The sequence below is a fragment of the Rhinolophus ferrumequinum genome, chromosome 12 (genome assembly GCF_004115265.2).
Source record: "Rhinolophus ferrumequinum isolate MPI-CBG mRhiFer1 chromosome 12, mRhiFer1_v1.p, whole genome shotgun sequence".
NCBI classification, from domain to species: domain Eukaryota; kingdom Metazoa; phylum Chordata; class Mammalia; order Chiroptera; family Rhinolophidae; genus Rhinolophus; species Rhinolophus ferrumequinum.
The window spans coordinates 31,640,567-31,661,650 of NC_046295.1; the positions used below are offsets into that span (position 1 = coordinate 31,640,567).

Genomic DNA, 21,084 nt, shown 5'->3' on the forward strand with positions numbered 1-21,084 from the left:
TGTAAAACAGCCTCCCTCCACACTTGCACAGATTCTCTCTTGTTCATAGGACTATCTCATCTTGCTCATTTTATTCTTTTCCTCGTTATGATCTGCCTCTACCACTAGACTTTAAACTCCAAGGAGTAGAAATTTTGTCTTGTTCACCGCAACATTTCCAACGCCCCTTAGAGCAATATTTGGCACATAGTAAGCACTGAATAAATACTGATGCAATCAAATCACCGGGGAAGGCAAATAATGGAACCTGAGGAGGAGCCTGTACTTTTAGGCTCTGCAGAGTAAAGTAACAGCTACTTTTGAATCTGAAGCTGTGAAAGTGTGACTTCTGTTGAAGTCATCTCACTATAGACGAGTGACTTAAAGTGCTTCACTTAATTTCAACCGGGTTTCCCTCCTGCGAAATGAGGAGGAAGGCCCTTCCCACTCATTTTAACCTACTGTGATTCTACACAGAAACACGTACCTTAAAAAGAGCACGAAAGCAAGAGAGGAGGAGGAGGTCCTTTGAAAGCCACTCTGCAGCCGAGGAGGGAAGGAGGAAGGGAGTGAAGCAAAGTGCGGGTAGGGAGAGGACGAGGGGGCAGTCTGGTGACTCTGGAGAACGGAGGGGCACTGGTGATGGCGAGGGGGGCACAGAGGCTGGGAGGGGCACGGGGGGTGCCGGGTCTATTCCGCAGGGACTGGGCAGGACAGCACCTGGCTCGGACAGGACGGGACACTGACGGACCGCGGGGCCCAGTCTGAGGAAGGAGGCGGGGGCAACCAGGGGTGGCCGAGGAGGCCTCGGGGGGCCTCAGGCGGCGGAGAGCAAGGGGGGTGCGGCGGTGCGGCTGAAGGGGGCTGACCAGAGCAGGTGGGTGGGAAGGAGGCGCCGCGGGGCGCAGGTGGGCGCGGGGCGGCCCACGGGCACGCAGGGGACAGCAAGGGGGCGCGGCGAGCGGTGGGAAGAAGCGCTCCGGGGAACCGAGGGGCGGGCGCTGAAGCGGGCAAGGCGCGGGAGGGGCGGCCCCGGTGGCCGTCGCCTCACTTCCGGGAGCGCTTGGGCGCTGCGGCTGCCGCCAGCTCGCAGCGTTGTCAGCCGGCTGGACCGGGGCCGCGGAGCCCGGTGAGCGCGCACCCAGGCGGAAGCCCCGCTGCCCGCGCCTCGCGGGCCTCTCCCTGCGGCGATGGGGGCGTCCGGGCGGCTACTGCGCGCCGTGATCATGGGGGCACCGGGCTCCGGCAAGGGCACCGTGTCGTCGCGCATCACCAAACACTTCGAGCTGAAGCACCTCTCCAGCGGGGATCTGCTCCGAAACAACATACTTCGGGGCACAGGTGGGAGCTTGGGCTGCAGCGGTGCAGTGCTTTTCGGGCGGAGGGCCGGGGGCGGCGAATTCGCGTCCCCGGGATGCGGGTCCTGGGACGTGGGTGCAGCATCTGCTTCCGGCTGCCCAGGGGCGAGACCCCGGGCTGCTAAGCGACTGACTGCTCACCGAAACCTCTGACCTCCGTGGACAGCTTAGGCGAGTTATTGGGGGAAGGAACTAGGAAGTTAGGACTCGTTCGAAGTTCAAAGATGAAAGGAAATCGCTTGGCTTTGAGAGGCATGTCCAGCCCCTGTCGCAGCTGTTCATAGGATTCATCGAGCTGTGGCTTATTCTCCATGTGTCTTTGCGGCTGGAGAATTGTTTGCTTCTTATGTTTTTTTCTCCCTACCCCGCTTTTTTTTTTTTTTTTTGTTAATCTCTATGGGATTTTCTAGTTCTGACCTTTCCCCCGTAATGTGAAGGCCGAGCAGTATTTCGTGTTGCAGTCACACAGTTGGCTTAGATCTTGGATACCCCCCGAGATTTCTTAGACACGAAGGCTATTCGTGTGCGTGGTTATCTGAAAGATTGTTTTGTTCCTCGTGCCAAATAAGTTCTTATATCTCAGCACAAAATCCAGTCAACAAACTGTACACTTTACAATGGGTCGATTTTATGTTATGTAAATTATATCTCAAGAAAGCTGTTTTCCAAAAGTCAATATCAGGGTGAGGTTTTTCCTTGTTCTCTGAAGGGTTGGCCTTTATTTTCCAAACTAGAACTCATTATGAAGCTCCTTTTGAAAAATTATAGAAGTAGTGCCTGCATAAGATAAAAAAAAGGATTGGAAACAGGACGGAAGTACTTAAAGTAAAAATAAAGCCCTCTCTCATGACCTGACTCAATCCCATTCTTCAGAGGGAAGAGTGTCATGTGTTTTCCTTTTAGAAATTTTTGTACAAGCTTTACTTATATGTACATGCTTTATTTTATATAATATGTAATCATACTATAAATGTATTCTGCACCAGTGTGTTTTCACTTTATATCTGGGGTATCTTTCCACATAAAAACATAGAAATCCATTTCATTCTTTTAATGTTTGTATATGTATCTATTTGCTGAATCTATGATTTATTGAACTGATTCCCTATTGATAAACATATAGGTTATTAATAGGTAGGGTTTTGTTTGTTTCAAAATAGTGACATTTAAGTGAAAAAAAGAATCACTCCAGTGTTTTTAGTTTGTCTCTTGGAGTTCTTTGGTTGAGCACCTGGTTTGGTGAACTACTATCTTTATTGTTCTCTTCTGACATTGATCTTTAAAAACAAATTGTAAAGTATTTTGTAGTTAATTAGACTTCTTCAAAAGGTTGAATTGTTGGGCTCATTTGCTAAGTGTTGATGCAACATATTGAAGTATAATAGTTAAGTAACAACAAAGAGTCTCCAGTACTGCACCCAGTTGGGGTTAGTTTACCCAAAGTGGATCGGAATAAAGAATTCTAAAGTGATTCTCTGAAAAACAACTCAGCAGTGATATATTACTCTGTGGTAGGGAACACCATCAGCGAAGAGTTAAGGATACCTTACTTTCTGAAAACACAAAACATTAAAAAAAACAAATTTAAAACCAATAAATAAACTTGTTTTAAAAATGTACTTTAAAATTAGAAACAATGCACTTTGTCCTTAACATCCCATGACTTGCGTGCTGTCCTCTTTGAAGCTTCACAACATGAAAAGAGAGGCTAGAGGGAGGAGAGGATCATGGGGGAAGATGTTCAGCTTGCTCAGGCATCTGCTCTTTCTGGAGTCTTTACAGGCAATTTTTTAACAAGGAAAACAGAAAATGTGGTTTAGGGAGGTTTCATGAAATTGTTATTACAGATGTTCTGTATCTCAGGACTAAGAATATATTCTCAATAAATATTTGTGAACGGATGGATGTTTCTCATAGGATCAGAGCCAAAAGAGGTGTGATCGTTTATTTAAAAAACTACTGGTTAATGTTTTTTGATACTAAGAATAAAGTATATTTATTATAAAGAAAGAAAAACATGAGAATATAAAAAAAAGAAAATTAAAATCTAGAGACAATTATAATGAACCCTTTGCTGCTTTTTCTTATATTCTTTTGTTCTCTTTTTTCTCTGTTGCATTTATGTGTCTGCAATTTTGTTATGTTCTAAATTGTTGTTTGGATACCGTTTTTCTTCACTTATTGTCAGCATGTTCACACATCATTAAGTCTTTATATGATATTTCGTTTCATCAAGATTGCACAGTTATTAAACACTTCCTGTTATCAGATGTTTATGTTGTTAACCATTCTTTGCTATAATAAGTACTATTATGACTATCTTTGTGCATGAACATTTGGTAACATCTCTGCTTATTTCCTAGTGTGGAAGCTCTATAAATATGGTACCATCAAATAGTGTTACAGAAGGATGGCACCAATTTACTCTCCAACAACCATTTCATGACGGTATTTTATAACCCATGGCTGTATTTTATAGCAAAAGTTTAAAATCATCCCAGCAGATGTGATTAAAGACACTGAAAACAGGAGGCAACCTATTGACAGTAGCAAACCTGGAGTAACCATAGACTACCACTAGACCCTGGAGTCAGGAAACTGGAGTTTGAACCTTAGACATTAATTAGTCCTTTCATTTAAAGATGAGGAAATTACATTCAGGAGAGATTAAAGAACTTGCTAAACAATAAATAGCAGTTACTGGGGAACAAGGGTGAAACCCAGGTCTCCTTGTGTGCTAATTAAATTACTCTTTCCATTATGTAGCATTTCCCAAGTTGAGATTCATGAGATAATCTTAGGTAGGCAAAATTTTGTCTCAAGTAAAAGTAAAATTCAAATTTAAAAACCAATAAAAAAATTTAATTTGATGTCAAAGCATATTTGAAAAACAACTCACACACCTAACCTTTCATTTCATGAATATTATAGCTTATTAAATTAAAAAGCTGAGTCACTTTAAAGAAAAGTATATAGTAAATAATAGTTTAGCTGTGGCAGAAATTGTAAGGTTGCCATGTGATTGCCCAGAGTGTGAGAAACTGCACTGCAGCTTGGTGCTTTTCAAAGAAGTAACCCTGGACTGGATGGCTAACCCTTTTGAATCTTACTTGTTTTCTTCTGTAAAATGAGGGAGTAAATAATCTTCAAAGTCTCTGTTAGCAGCCAAGATTCTGTATGTCTAACAAAACTTTTATTATGTACACCCATGCATCGTAAGTCTGCCTAATTAGAATGATATTGATAGTAGAGCAAATTATTTTTATAATGGCAAAAATTTGATTTATAATAGGCAATACATTTACATGATTTAGAATTTCAAAAAATATAAAAAAAGGATCCTTGCATATGAAAAGATCCTTCCAGAGCACATACAACAGTTTACCCATTCTTCCTTCTGTTTTTTTTTCTGTTTTACACAAATGATAGCAAACTGTACACACTGTCCTGTACCTTTAACAGTATTGCTTTCCATAAAGATTATCCCAGTTCTTTTGTTCTAACAGCTTTATTGAAGTATAATTTACATACCACATAATTTATCCATTTAAGATTTATAATTCAGTGAACTTTATTTAGTATATTCAGAGTTGTGCAACCATCATCACAATCGATTTTAGAACATTTTCATCACCCTCAAAAGAAACCGCATGCCCATTAGCAGTCACCCGCATTCCCACTGCACCCCACCCCATCTGAGCCACTGGCTACCTTAATCTACTTTCTGTCTCTATTGATTTGCCTATTCTGAACATTTCATGCAAATGGAATCATACAATATGTGGTCTTTTATGTCTGGCACCTTTCACTTAGCGTAATGTTTTCAACGCTCTCCCACGTTGTGGTATGTATTGGTACTTCATCGCTTTGTATGGCTGAATCATATTCCATTGAATGGATGTACTACATTTTGTTTATCCATTCATGCGTTGTGGACCTTTGGGTTGTTTCCCACTTTTCTGTTATTTTATGGATGTACTAAAAATTTAAAAACAATTTAAAGAGCATTTTTAAAAGGTGAACGTGATAATAAATACCATCTCAAAGGAGGTAGACTTTTGATAGATTTTTTTTTTTTAGCAAAATAAGTTAGGTCTTTTAAAATTCCATGGCTAGAATCCAGGGGAGACCAGCAAGCTCATTTCTCCATCTATCCATCCATCCATCCATCCATCCATCCATCCATCCATCCATGGTTCCATCAGGCACCTCATGTGTGGCAGGTACTGGAGATACAGAGACAAAAAGTACTCACATTTGGAATGTAGGCATGGGGAGCAGATGGCCAGATGGCTGTGTGTATGAGTCTGCTCCGTCGGCCGTAACAGAACACTATAGACCAGGTTACTTAAACAACAGAGATTTATTTTCTTATAGTTCTGGAGGCTAGAAATCCAAGATTAAGGTGCTGGCAGAGTTGGTTTCTGGTGTGGTCCTTCCTGGCTTGCAAATGGACAACTTCTCACTTTGTCCTCCCGTGGCCTTTCCTCCACTGCATGCATTCATGGTGTCTCTTCCTCTTGTTATAAAGACACCAGTCAGAATAGATTAAAGTCCCACCTTTATGAACTCATTTAACCTTAATTGCCTCCTTAAAAGCCCCGTCTATAAGTACAGCTACATTGGGTATTAGGGCTTCAACGTATGGATTTAGGGTGGGGGACATAATTCAGTCCGTAGCAACCCATAAACAGATCGTTTCAGCAGTGTAATAAGAGCTCCAATAGAGACAAGTCTGTGACATCATGCAAGTCCAAAGGAGGAACTTTTGGTTGCCCAGGAGGTTGAAGGACACCTCACCATGAGGGGCCCTTTCAGATGTATCTTGAAAGATGAGTAAGAACCTACCAGGTGCCAGAGAGGAGACAGGCTGGTGCAAAGGCTAGGAGGACCCAGAGTACATGGAGCTCCTTGCTGCGGGGCTGGGCGGGGGCATGGTTTGAGGGTTGGGTGGGAATGGTGGGGAGGGAGGTGAGGGCGAGGTAGATGAGGCCAGACCCAGGTCTTTATATAGTTCTTGAGTTGAGATTCTATCCTGAAGCAGAGTGGGAAGGGGAAGAATACAGACCTGGGGTGGAAACTCCTTCTAGGTGCTTCACTGAAGAGGAGAGGCATTGGGTGATGGTTGGAGGGAAGACCAATGGCCGAGGGAGGTTTTTATTTTCAGTACAATTCTTGTGAAATGTCCCATGCATGAATGTATTGTAATTTCTATGTATGGTTAAAAGAAGAATAAAATGAACACCCATTTACCCGTTACCAGGCAGAAAACCAGTACTTTGGGGGCACTCTTCTGTACCCCCATCCAATCACATCTTCTTCCTACCTCCCAGAGTTAACCACTATGAGAAAGATGTTTTTTTGTGTGTGTGTTTTGTTTTTTAAAGCCCTTGACTGGGTATAAAGCTACCATTTAACCCATTCTCTGTTTTTCTGTAACATGTATCAGTACTTTATGGCTAAATATAATTTCGTATGGATAGACCACATTTTATTTATCCATTCATCACTTGATGGACATTTGAGCATTTCCACTTTTTGTCTTCACACTTTTTTGTCCACTTTTTGTTATTCACAACAATATTGTGAATAATGTTGCTATGAACATTCATAGATAAGTTTTTGTGTGGACATATTTTTTAAAAATTTTATTTATATATATTTTTTATTAGTTTCAGGTGTACAAAACAACATAATGATTAGACATTTATATACCTCACAAAGTGATTAACCCAATAAGTCTATTACCCATCTGATACTATACATAGTTATTACAATATTATTGACTATATTCCCTATGCTGTACTTTATATCCCTGTGACTACTTTTTATAGTTGGCGTTCAATATTATTTTATATTAATTTCACGTATACAGTGTATTGGTTAGACATTTATATAATTTATGAAGTGATCCCCCCCACTAAGTCTAGTACCCATCTGACACTATACAGTTTTTCCAATATTATTGACTATATTCCCCATACATACTTTACATTCCCGCGACTATTTTGTAACCACCAATTTGTACTTCTTAATCCCTTCACCTTTCTCACCCAGTCCCCCAACTCCCTTCCCATCTAGTAACTATCATTTTGTTCTTTGAATCTATGAGTCTGCTTCTGTTTTGTTTGCATATTTTATTCTTTAATTCCACATATAAGTGAGATCATATGGTACTTGTCTGACTTATTTCACTTAGCATAATACCCTCTAGGTCCATCCATGTTGTTGCAAATGATTAGATTTTATTCTTTTTCATGGCAGAGTAATATTCCATTGTATATATGTACCACAATTTCTTTATCCAATCATATGTTGATGGGCATTTTGGCTGTTTGCTGCCATGAACATAGGGATGCTTATATCTTTTTGAATTAATGTTTTGGATTTCTTTGGATAAATACCCAGAAGTGAAATTGCTGGGTCATAAGGTAGTTTTATTTTTAATATTTGGAGGAGTCTCCATACTATTTTCCAAAATGGCTGCTCCAGTTTGCAAAATGGCTGCTCCAGCAGTACACAAGGATTCCCTTTCTCCACATCCTCACCAACACTTGTTATTTGTTGATTTATTGACGATGGCCATTCTGATAAGTGAGGTGATATCATTGTGTTTTTTATTTGCATTTCTCTGATAATTAGTAATATTGAGCATCATTTTGTATGTCTGTTGGCCATTTGTATGTCCCTCTTTGGATAAATGTCTATTCAGGTCCTCTGCCCACTTGTTAATTGGATTATTTGTTTTTTTGGTGTTGAGTTGTATGAGTTTTTAAATAAATTTTGGATATTAACCTCTTTTCAGATGTATCATTGGCGAATATCTTCTCCTATTCAGTAGAATGTCTTTTTGTTTTGTTGATGGTTTCCTTTGCTGTGCAAAAACTTTTATTTTGATGTAGTCCCATTTGTTTATTTTTTCTTTTGTTTCTCTTGACTGAGGAGATACATTACTCTTATTAAAATATTAATAAGAGAAATGTCTAAGAGTTTATGGCCTATGTTTTCTTCTAGGAGTTTTATGGTTTCGTGTCTTACATTTAAGTCTTTAATCCGTTTTGAGTCTATTCTTTTATATAGAATAAGAAGGTGTTCCAGTTTCATTGTTTTGCATGTATCTGTCCAGTTTTCCTAGCACCGTTTATTGATAGAATTACATATCTTTATATGTAAACCGAGGCTGTACACCTGTCAAATGGCAGCCAGCTTTTAGGCAGTTAAAGTTTCACGAATTTGACAATTGAGAATCTGCTCTGAAGTCAGTACAGTAATTTATATCAAGAATTTTGAAAACAGCCATATACTTTGACCCTTTAATCTGACTCCTGGGAATTTATCCATCAGAAGTAATACAGAAGACATAAATAAATAAAAGAAATAGAAAGAAAAAAAAAAGAAAGGATGTTAGAGTCTTTAACAGCAGCAGTTGGGAGAAACCAATACTAATTTAAATGTTCAACAGTACTGCTGTGATAGTGTATTTTTATATATCAAATCTGGATATATGTTGATGGAGTGTTATCAAAAATGACTATATAAAAATCACTGAAAAGTATTTACAAAATAATGCAAAGTGAGAAAAGAACACGAAACTACATATACACAGATTACAACGGCATTACAATTCTGAATGTATGTAAATAATTTGGTAAGAGATGATGAGGAAATTAAAATACTGTTGCATAAGAATGACAGATAGTTGTGGGTAATATTTTTAAATTGTTCATAAATTCTTTTCCAGGGTGTTTTAGTAATGAAAAGATAATATGGTCACAGTGCTAATCTGGTCAAAAATTGAGTTGCGACAGCAGCATCAATTTTAGAGGATTACAAAAGCCTCTACAGCACTTAAACTGAGTCACTTAAAAAATAATGACTATTTCAAATTTTTATTTAAAAAGAAAATAATTTCAGTAATTCTATATGCTTTTTCTGATAGAAAATTTGGAAAACACAGAAAAGTGCAAATATGTTTTAAAAATCACTTAATGCTATCACACAGAGATGGCTGCTGTTAACATACACTTTGGTCTGTAGCTTTCCATTATTTCTTGTGTCTATGTGTATACATTTATATATTTTTACACGATGGAGAATTTGAAATAAGCATAGATTATTTTGTACCCTCTGTTTTTATCACAAAAGTTGATAATGTGCATCTTCATATTAGTGTGTTATCCAGAGATCTTTGGGCAACCTGGGGACCTGGGATGAGATAAAACAAATGTACTTCCTGATTTGCTTTTTTCCCCTCGTTCTGCTGTAGAAATTGGTGTGTTAGCCAAGACTTTCATTGAACAAGGGAAGCTCATCCCAGATGATGTCATGACTCGGCTGGCCTTTCATGAGCTGAAAAATCTCACCCAATATAACTGGCTGTTGGATGGTAAGTGAAGTGGCGCGAGCATTTCAGCTGCCTGAAATGATGAGTGTGGGCCGGAGAATGAGCATCTCATGGGCTACAGACAGACATCAGGGAGCCTGAGTTCTGCCACTAACCACCCTGAGACCTTGGGCCAGGCATCTTCTCTGGGTTAGCTTCTTGATCCAAACGGAAAGAGGGAAGTGGACTGCATGATTTCTAAACTTCCTTCAGATGTGGCTTTAGTTCCTTTTCCCTCCTTTGAGAATATTTTATGAGGAGAGAGGATCACCACAAAAGGAAAAAAGGAAGGCTAAGAAGATAACTTGCAATCAGATGTAAACTTTTGCCAGGCAGAGGTGTAGTGGAATCCTTGAGGATAGGTTGATTTCTAGTTTCTAAAGAGATTGAGGTGTGTATTGTACGGCATAAGCTCACGTGCTTATGGAGGCTGACAGGTCCCAGGATCTTCAGGGTGGGATGGTAAGGGGGAGATCCGGGAGAGCAGATGGTGTCCTTCCAGTCTGAAAAACCAATAGGCTCGAGACCCAGGAAGAACTGATGTTTCAGTTTGAGTCTGAAGGCAGGAAAAAGCCCACCTCCCTGCCCCAAGGCAGTCAAGCAGGAGAAATAGCTTCTTTATTCTGGGGAGGATCAGCTCTTTTGTTCTATTCAGGCCTCCAATGGATTAGATGAGGCCTCCCTACATTAGGGAGAGCAATCTGCGTTACTCAATCTACTGATTTAAATGTTAAACTCATCCCACAACACTCTCACACAGACACACCCAAAATAGTGTTTGACCAAATATCTGGGCACAGTCAAGTTGACACATGAAATTTCATTCATGTGTCATGACACATGAAATTAACTATCATAGTTGCCCTACAGCTGTGATCAGCCTGCCTGGTGTTACTGCTTTTGTTCAAATTGCTCAACATTAATTCATTCTCTTCTTCCCCCTCTTTCTCCCTTCCTCCCTTCCTTTTCCTTATTATTTTTAAAAAAATCTTGTAAAGGTTTCCCAAGGACACTTCCCCAGGCAGAAGCCCTGGACAGAGTTTATCAGATAGATACAGTGATTAACTTGAACGTGCCCTTTGAGGTCATTAAGCAGCGCCTCACGGCTCGTTGGATTCATCCATCCAGTGGCCGAGTCTACAACATCGAATTCAACCCTCCCAAAACTGTGGTGAGTAGTTGTGGTGTGACACAGCCTTCCCCAGAGCAGACCATCTCTCCGAGTCCTCTTGCCCTCACAGACAGAAGTTTTATGACCTTGGAAATCCTGCCTGACCAAAACTCCTGAGGGTATAGTCTCAGGTTACTTGGTGTAGTTGACTTGTCTAGTCCCCTCAGCTTGTGACTAGGCGTCTCCAGGAGTCACAGGGATTTGTTATTCCTTCAGAAGCATTTACTGATTTCCTACTCTGTGCCATGGAGTGTGTTAGGAGTTGGGGCCATAGGGATTAGTGATACCTTGGTTTACTCAGGGCTTGCAGTTGAGAGTCCCAGTTTATACCCAAATCTTTTTGTTTATATATATATATATATATATACTCATATATATATTCAACATAAGAAGGTCCTGTAGAGAATCACTAAAAAAAAAATTTAGAGCCAAGCTGAGGATATGCCTGGAAATAACATCTCAACAGACTGAGAAAAATGCTTCCTAGAATGGCAGTTCATAGCTTCTCATATGCATTTTGATTAAGAAATATAAGGAAGATTAAATGAAGGTGGGAGAGAGCAAGGTGGGGATTAGATTACAGGATAGTTAACCAGATTTTGTGCTCCCTTGGGGGTGGTTATGTTTCTGAGGGGTCTGAAAAGATGCTTTACAAAGGTGTGTTAACCTAGATGCACAGAAACAATGGACCAGGCTTAAGGCAAAGATAAACCTTTTGCTGAAGAAGTTATAGGCCTGTGGCTTGACTACCTACCGGGACCGGCCCAGTGAGCAAGTTATGATCAGATCACCCTGTGAGGTTACTTTCCATAGAACCCCTTTTTGTCCACAATATGAAATTATTTAGAGGGGCTGCTACGAAAAACTTTCACTCTAAGGAGCAGGTGACTGACACTGCGGAAATGATCCTGGGGTCTCGTGGCTCTGTATTACATGGTCTGGGTTTCGATTTGATTCTGTTTACTTAAAAGGCCATTTGTGTGCTTGGTGCTTGTGTAGAGAATATACCTGTTTAAAAATCATGTAACTGCTTATACAAAATATCCTTCAAAAATAAGATGTTTGATACCAGCCGGTCTGACTCCTGTTTAGGGCATCGATGATCTGACTGGAGAGCCTCTCGTTCAGCGTGAGGATGATAGACCAGAGACGGTTGTCAAGAGGCTGAAAGCTTATGAGGCTCAAACAGAGCCCGTCCTAGAATACTACCGGTGAGTTTGTTGCTTTTCAGAACTTCTCATGCATGATGAAGCATGAAGACAGTTTTCGATTATCCATGCCTTACAGCTGAAATGCTAAAACACCAGATGATCCAATGCAAATTGGTTTATAATAAAGGAAATGTATTAGTGCGTGTAACAGAGAAGTCCAGAAGACAGGTTGGGCTTCCGTCACCTCTAGGTTCGATTAGAGTTTTGCCATTCTCTCAACTTCTTGTTGTCTTTGTCCTTAGGCTTCCTGCATAGTTGCAGACAGTTGCGGGGAACACCCTTTTCATGTAAGGCTGAGGGGTCACCTTTCTCCCAGTGAACAAAAGCCCCAAGCATCATGCAGATTGAACCAACTCGAATAACCACGGAGGTCAGGGAATACCCTGCACTGTTTTAGGCCTAGGTTACTGCCCATTCGGGAACCAGTCACTGGGATGGGAGGGATTACACTCATTGGTCCACACCTGAAGCTGGGAGTGGGTCAGTCTCACCCAAACTCTGCTGTCTGGTGTGGGGGGGGCTGGAACGAATGCCAGGGAGGCAAACCTAATAATACCCACTCCCTGTGCCAACAGAGGACACTATAGCACAGAAGACTCACATGGCAACCAGTCCTCGGATCATTAATTTGGCTAGTAGTCTTTAAAAGCTTCTATTCTAACATAGTTTTGTCTGCTCCCCAGGGAACTCATGTTCCACAACAGATATGGGCTCTATACTGAATTCATATCTGACTCAGACGAAGAAACAATCCAATTTCCTTTCCCTCACCTCACAGAGGATTGATCACAAACCCTTTCCTTTTATTCATTTACTTACTGAAGGATGACTCAGCATCAACACAACAGTGTGGTGGGGGAGCGCAGAGATTCTGCAGCCAGGTTGCGTAAGTTCAAATCCCAGATCGCCATTTATGGACTTGGCCTGAACCTGTTTTCTCCTCTATAAGATGGGGGTGTGAATAAAGGGTTGAAAGATTGAATTAATATGTGTACCTCTAATTGTTTCTGACCCTTTATAATTATCGGTTATTACTCTACGTGTGGAGTGAAATCTAAAGCAATAGTCTGCAAACTGTTTTAATAGTTATTTCTGGAGGATGACGTTATAAGGGAAGTTGGCCATTCACTTTCTACCGTAGCTGTTACTGTAATTTTTGTGATTTGTATAATGAGCCTGGCTTTGCAGATTACCAGTGCTGTGGCCCTGGGCAAGGTATTCAAACTGTGTGCCACAAATTTTTCATTGGTACAATCAGAGCAATATTAAGTAGTACCTAGTTTGTATGGTTATTAAGGGAATTAAGTGAGAGAATCCATGTAAAGACTCACAACAGCCCTGGCACTATTAAGTCCGTGGTAGCTGTTATGTAGTCTGTTGCCGCTGCGCTAGGCTCTTGGTCCACACAGATAATTAGACCCAGTCCCTGTCAAGCCCCAAGAAACTCCCCTTCTATCTGTGGGCAAGGTAGAGAACTGAGTAAGCTATATTTATCACAAAATGTCCTATATCAGTCAGGAACCTAATTCACACTAGGCCAAGCAAAAGGGAAATTTATTGGTCAGGTAACTACCATATCCAAAGGTGGATGGATTCTGGATTCAGGTGTTCAATCAGTGTCAGCACGCCTCATCACTCTCAGCTCCATATTCCTGTGTCAGCTTCGGTCTCAGGTGGGCTCTTCCTGTGTGAGCCCCTCAACACTCCAGCTTACCTTCCACCAGGTCAGCAGAAAAGAGAGCTTCTTTGCCAGCAGAAGTCCTGCAGTTGGCACTGATTAGCTCATCCTTGAAGCTGGGAAGTGGGCACAGTCCCACCCAATCTCCTGGACCCAGTTTCCCCTTCTAAAGGGACTTGTTATTCACTCAGAAGTAACCAGAAGAAGGGAGAACACATTGTTGGGCTGATAACAACACCACTGCAAGGCTATTCATAAAGGTAATCCCCGAATGCAGTGGAAGCAGGGGTTAATTCTGTCAGAATATGGGAAGGGAAGTTGGGGAAGGCTACAGAGATGAAGTGTATGACCCGGGTTCCCTATCTTAGAAGATACTCTAGTCTTTCTTGGCTTCTGGTTTTTGCTACCTCTTGGCCATTGTTTGAAGCTTTTCCTTCCAAACTCCTCCACACAGAACTAGGGCTGGACTTAATCAAAAATTCTAAGTGGTATTTGCAACAAAGTCAGCATTGTTGTTTTTAAAACTCTTTCAGCTGTGGGACGTTTATAGAGTAATTAGGTCTGTGTTTACAAACAACGAGATACTCTGGAGGACTGATAGTTGAAGCTGGTTCCATTTTATTACACAGAAGTTAAAATAACAAATGTTCGCCCAAGGTACAGCTTAAGGTTTGAATAACGCCTGTAGTTGTGCCCTCAGTAATTAACCTACTTGTGACATTGGCTTGATTTTAAAGTGGCTCTTCTAGAGGCTTACAGCTGTTAAGCAGCTTGTTCTCTTGAAAGCATTACAGGATGCCTGTGAGTTTAGAAGCAGCAGGGCTTCTAATATGCAGAGAATACTGTATTTGCATAATGTCTCTCCTTAGGAGATACTTCCTACCAAGGAAACAGTGGGAATTACTTAAGTTAGTCTGAATTGTGGCAAATTTCTTGAAGTATCAAGAAAGGAATGCTTTTGTCCCAGTGAAACCTCTGAAAATCTAGTGAAAAGGTTGCAGAGGCATGATGGATCCTGTTATTAGAAAGAATAAATCAGAATTTCTCAGTTGCTTTGTCATGCGGGGTGTCATGCGGGGGTCTCAGCTCCCGCTCCCCACGTAAGAACCCAGGACATGGTGAGGCCAAAAAAGAACACCCACGGAGCCATAGGTAGGGGAGTCAGACCACTGTAGTCTCGCTGGCGGCTGGGTTAGAGACACAGGAAGCAGGAGCCACACTATCCGCAACCGGTCATCCACTCTCTCTGCCAACCAACCTCACTTACTAGCTGCAACCCACCACGCTAACTGCAAGCCACTCTTGCTAGCTCAGCCACCATCTTCTTGCTAGCCCCCATCTTCTACTAGTGTAGCCACGGCAGTTATATTAGTGGCCAGTGGCTCACTGGTTACAGCTGAGGGCCAACTAGTCACAGCTGATGGCCATTTACTACTTGAGCTATACCACCTTTCCACATGAGGCCGAGAGCCTGGAAACTGCATTCCTGGCTCTGTCCCCACACTCCACCCCTACAGGGTCTCACCTCACAATCTACGCCTCACAATCTACGTGACAAGCGTCTTCTGCGAGTGGCCCTGTGCGAAGAACCTGGAGGTGAATGCAATATCCTGGACACAGCCAGGGTTTCTCAGGGCACCACCAGTACTTCTGGGCACAGCCAGACTTCCTGGGCTCAGCCAGGGCTCTCAGGGCACTGCCACTCTCTCTGGGCACAGCCAGACTTCCTGGACTCCGCCAGGGCTCTCAGGGCACTGCCACTCTCTCTGGGCACAGCCAGACTTCCTGGACTCCACCAGGGCTCTCAGGGCACTGCCACTCTCTCTGGGCTCTCAGGGCACCGTGCTGGAACAACAGCGACTCACAGTCAAGGTGCTTACATATTCTCGATGGCGGCCGATCAAGACACAAAAGCTAACATCCGCCAGTTCCACTACATGGTGGTACGTTCCCAAGCAAACAGTCAAGCAGTCTATTAAATTAGGGATGGAAGGCAATTCCCCATAGTCCATAGTCATTCTCCAGGGCTGCGCATTAGCCTCACAATGTGTGCCCTCTCCGCAGGGTAAGGGCTCCAAGTCCTCCCCAACCTGGGGGTGAGGGCCTCAGCAAGCACTTCCCAGCCCACAAGGCCGCAACGACCTTGCGCTTTCTCCAGCCTGTGCTGGTTGGGGAACCCATCCATGTCTTCCCACCCCTCCATGGGGGTCCAGCTCCCCGGCAGCTGCTCCTGCTGGTCTTCCTGAGACTGAGTGTTTATATGCACAAACTGCTCCACCGCCCTTCGGAGAGCTTTTGCTGGCACCATACCCTGCTCGCTGCGCCATTTGTCATGCAGGGTGACATGCGGGGCCTCTGGTCCCGCTCCCCACATAAGAACGCAGTACATGGTGAAGCCAGAAAGGAACACCCACGGAGCCATAGATAGGGGAGTCATACCACTATAGTCTTGCTGGAGGCTGGGTTGGAGACACAGGAAACAGGAGCCACACTATCTGCAACCTGCCGTCCACTTCTCTGCCAACCCACCTCACTTGCTAGCTACAACAAGCCATGCTAACTGCAATCCGCGCTTGCTAGCTCAGCTACCATCTTCATCCTAGCCTCCATTTGCTGCTAACCTAGCCACAGCAGTTATGTTAGTGGCCAATGGCTCACTGGTTACAGCTGACAGCCAACTAGCCACAGCTGATAGCCATCCAATCACAGTTGATGGCCATTTACTACCTGAGCCAGCACCTTTCCACATGAGGCCGAGAGCCTGGAAACTGCACTCCTGGCTCTGTCCCCACATGCTTTTATGTAGCAGTTAAGCCAAAGTGTACGAATGGGTTGGAAGAGGACGGTAAGCGAGAGTAATACCAGAATCTGTGGAGGGAATCTGTGTGTTTGAAAAGCAATCCCAGAATTCTGATTCTCCTCCCCATTCTACCCCCAGAAAACTGGAGTAAATATGTTAGTTGCTAGTCTGGTGACAAGTCTGACAAATCTGCCTGGGGAGAAGTGGAGAAACACAATAAAAACAATACTTTTTATTTGTGTTTTCCCTAAAATTTGGAAGAGCAGCACAGAGGGAAAAAATAAACCTGGGTGAAAAGAAGGAAGCACAATCAAGTATGAGAAAGCTGTTTTGCAAATGGGTGGTAGACAAAGAAAGCCAAGGGCTGTCATGGTGTCCAGCAGGCCCCGTTTGGAAACTTTAGTAATTGGAGCTGTTTCTTTACATCTCTAATACAAAGGTTTATCCGTACAGTAAGGAAACTTGAACTTTAGAAAGGATTAAATAAACTATTATATGTAAAACACTTAGCACATGCTTAATGAGTGAGAGCTGCTATTCATTTTTAAGTGACCATTAGGTAACCAACCCAGAGAGCACAACTGAAACCAAAATCCAGGTTTCCCAGTGGCCAGCCGAGCGCTTTTCTCTTTTGATCACACAGCCCTGTACTGACCTGAGGCCGCCAAGTCCACATTATTACCTTTTAAGAATCACTTTGAGAAAGCTTATTAGGAAGACTCAGACCTGTTTTTTGTTTTGTCACCTTTAGGAAAAAAGGGGTATTGGAAACATTCTCTGGAACAGAAACTAACAAGATCTGGCCCTATGTATATGCTTTCCTGCAAACAAAAGTTCCACAAGTAAACCAGAAAGCATCAGTTACTCCATGAGAAGTGCGTGTGACCAGTAAGATGAGCAGAAGGTTCTCAGCTGTGCATTTAGAAGCTCTGTGTCCTAAGACTCTGAATTGTATGCCTTCTTTGGAAATTTTATTCGTTTCGTTTCTACTGATTTTATTCTGGAAATTAAGGATGTGCCAAGTGAGTCAGATACTAAGATTCATCTTTTGAAATCGTCTAGTATGTTTTGTCCAGTTATCTTCTATGGGTGCACAATTCAAAAATATCAGAGATGTCTAATGAAACTTTTGAAAAATAATGTAGAGCATAATTAAAAGACCAACTGTTCAGAAGAGTGAGTGGTTGATAAAGTATCCTTATTTTTATGGAAAAGTAAAAAGCAATTCCAAATCATTTGGGAAAAGTATCTCATCAAAGGCTTTTGCTTAATTAGAGTGATGCCAAAAAGCATCTTTACCACTGTGGTACACAGTTTTGTGAAACACTATGTCTATAGAATTCCAGAGGCAAAGCAACTGGATTTAAAGATTAGTTTGAGGATGCAAATTCACTGCTGCCTCTACACTAAGAAATTTCTAAGCTAGCCATATATATATTTTGTTGTTAACATACCTTCAGGTTACTCACAATTTTCAATTTGCTATGAAAATGTATCAATTAGCATATAGGAAAGTACTAATTTCCTATGATTTGTTTTCTTTTGAAAATACATGTGTACTGAGGAATATGGTGTTAGAAATTGACATTATAAGTTCTTGCAAAAGCACCAAGTTGTATTTTCAAAGGAAAATGTAAAGATCTATGTTTTCAGATGTTACTCAGGTTAAAGGATATGCTTTAGGATCTACTTGCCAGTTTCTCTTTTTGATCAAAAGGTATGATCTGCCTTGATGAGTAACATATTAAAGTACACACACACACACACACACACACACACACATTCACACACACACACACAAAGAGAAAATCCATGACACTAGGTAAAGTAAGAACGCTTTGTCATTAGGAAGTAGAAATAGATCAGGTTTGCCTGGGAAAAATTCTCTTGACAAATGTAACAATCATAATTAGTAAACAGGTATGGCAATGAAGAGGATTTATATGACAGGTTAAAAAGGACCCGGAAACAAATTGAATTTGCTGACAGTTTATTCCTAATCAAAAAGTTTACACCTGCTAGCATTTACTGCTATCCTAAGAGTAAAGAACTCTCTTTGGTGATTATAACCTGAGCAGCCATTTTAAAACCAGAATGGTTTGATTCCTTAGTGGGGAAACAAGATGCATGCTTATCTACTGGGGCCTGGTAGAAAGTAGGGCAATGTGAAAAGTGAAGAAATCTGACTATATCTTCAATGGCATATTTATTCTTACTTTGCTTGGTGCAAAAATCAAATGAAACAAATCCTTGTAAAAGCTGTTATTAACTGCCTTTGAAATCTGGCCCATTTTATTCTAGGCACTTAAAATATAAATGCCAAGAAGTGGTTGGTATATATTTTGTGGGAAAAGAACGTATATTCCTTTCTTTTGATTTTTTAAAATTCAGTGTTGAGCTTTCAAAAAGGCTTTTAAAAAGGTTTACAGTAAACATTCTATTCTGTACACAACTTTCTATAATGCCTTATTTGAATGTTACTATTATGTGCTGTCTAAAAATGTGAACTACTAAACTTAAGAATTATCGCTAGGTTATCAGGCACACATTAGTATTAAGGTATTGTAATACAGTGCGATTTTAGAACTGTGCATACATATCATTTTGTTCACAGGGAGCACTCCATGTCACTTTCCATTCCGCTGCCCTGATGACTGACTGACTTCTGAATTGTCTTAGAACAGTTAACAGTACACAGGCTGGTTTCGTTTTATGCTCTCCTTTATCTCCCGCTATGGTATTGCAGCCATACTGGCCTTCTTGATACTTAGAAGACAATGGAAATCACAAACAGGTAGAAGAACATGGCTATGAAATTTAAGTCTCTTCTTCCCTGTGACTGTTCCCTCCTCACTCCCAAACACTCAACCCAAAGTTTTGCACATACTTCCATTACTTTGGGAAATGCCTATACTATTATTATTATTATTATTATTTTTGATTAAAGCAAACAAGAAGAACTTGTTTTACGCTGAGTTAATGTCATAGACAGTTCTGATGATTATCATAGCTGAGGGAGCACAACCTGCTAAAAAACCCTTCATGCTGTAATGCCTACTACTATGATTTATGTACTCCATGAAGTATGTATGAAGCTGAATGCCTTGGTTAGAAGCTACTATGCCTTTAATTAAAGGCTAAAGAGAACAGTACTTCAATCCATTATCCTATTTTCTGGAGTACCATATTTTGGTACACCTATCATTAAGCAGAGGTGTGAGAAATGGAAATTGGCAGTTAGTACCATCCAGAAATTTTATTTCTCAATTCCATTTGAAATAAATTAAATACTGTCTCAAATTTCTAAACCCCAGCCCCATACCTACTTTTCCCACAGCTATTTATAATGGCATTCCAACAAAGTAAAATATTTTGGATACTCAGTTTGTTACAAAACTTACCTGTTAATTAACAAATCATGGCAATTACAGACCTCAGATTAAATTGTTGTAATACTTGCAACTAACAGCAAAAATAAATTTGTATTCTAAAACATGTTTATAAATTGTGTCTTTTCATTGACAAGAAAATATTCCCAGACACTGGTAATCCAAGATTGTGATTTTGGAAGTTAGTTTAAAAATTTTACAACAGTGAAAATAGTCTAGCTGTGCTTAAAGCTTCTGTTAAAAGCCAGCGTGCTGTGTAGAGTTCATATCCACTTCACCTTTTTAAAATTTTTTTCTTTAGTTCACTAATGGTCATGTGTTTTTCTAAACATATAGCACTGAGTAAAGATTGTACTTTGGAAGGATTTTACCAACGTGTATAAATCAATCTGGTGATGGGTCTTAATTTTACCAAAGGACTCTAAATACCATGTTTCCCCAAAAATAAGCTGGACACTCAGCTCTAATGCGTCTTTTGGAGCAAAAATTAATGTAAGACCCGGTATCATATTATATTATACCTGATATTTATTATAGTATTACTATTATTTATACCCGGTCTTATATAAGACCTGGTTTTATATTATAGTAAAATAAGACCGGGTCTTATATTAATGTTTGCTCCAAAACGCATTAGATCTGATTGTCTGGCTAGGTCTTATTTTTGGGGAAACACGGTGTTTGAAAAGTAACTAGTATGAAGAATCATGCTGTATAAAGAAACAAGTGAAAGATGTAGGAATTTTTATCATTTTCATATTTAGAAAAGATCAAACTCAAGTGTAATTCTTTAAGGCTTATGAGAATGGTTTTGACTTATCAGATGGTAAGCAACTCACAGTCAACTTTTATCCATCTTTGTATCCCCCCCCCATTAGCTTACATAGTAAGCAAGCAAATACTCATTAATCAGCTTTCAGACCTGTGAAATAGTACATACGTGTCTGTTACAGATGAAAATGGATGCATAGAATTTTAGGAACTTATTAAATTGAAAAGACTGACCTCAACCCAGACAAGTACATTTGTATCCCACATCAATTTAAGAACTGAAATACACGACTGACTTGGAGAACAGTCAATTGACATCTTTTTATTTTCCTCTGAAAAATACC

At 41.0% G+C, this 21,084-nt stretch overlaps 1 protein-coding gene across 3 annotated transcripts; it reads left to right on the forward strand.

The window, feature by feature from the left end:
* The first annotated feature begins 1,014 nt into the window (after positions 1 to 1,014).
* Positions 1,015 to 20,440, forward strand: AK3 (adenylate kinase 3). Of its 3 annotated transcripts, XM_033122162.1 has the most exons (6): positions 1,015 to 1,320; positions 9,604 to 9,723; positions 10,719 to 10,891; positions 11,984 to 12,102; positions 12,927 to 12,988; positions 13,827 to 14,041. In XM_033122162.1, exons 1-6 carry the CDS (start codon positions 1,170 to 1,172, stop codon positions 13,877 to 13,879), a joined length of 678 nt encoding a protein of 225 aa, XP_032978053.1. In that variant the 5' UTR covers positions 1,015 to 1,169; the 3' UTR covers positions 13,880 to 14,041. The 3 variants fall into 3 exon arrangements, with proteins under 3 accessions (XP_032978053.1, XP_032978051.1, XP_032978052.1); XM_033122160.1 differs by having other exon boundaries at positions 12,927 to 14,041; XM_033122161.1 differs by lacking the exons at positions 12,927 to 12,988; positions 13,827 to 14,041 and adding an exon at positions 17,332 to 20,440 and having other exon boundaries at positions 1,017 to 1,320.
* The last annotated feature ends 644 nt before the right edge of the window (positions 20,441 to 21,084 follow it).

Excerpts from the sequence above, each read along its gene's own strand:
- AK3 (XM_033122160.1), top strand. The coding sequence starts at position 1,170 with ATGGGGGCGTCCGGGCGGCTACTGCGCGCCGTGATCATGGGGGCACCG. Across the intron at positions 1,321-9,603 it reads CAACATACTTCGGGGCACAG|AAATTGGTGTGTTAGCCAAG; the intron begins GTGGGAGCTTGG and ends GTTCTGCTGTAG. Across the intron at positions 12,103-12,926 it reads CCCGTCCTAGAATACTACCG|GATGACTCAGCATCAACACA; the intron begins GTGAGTTTGTTG and ends TACTTACTGAAG.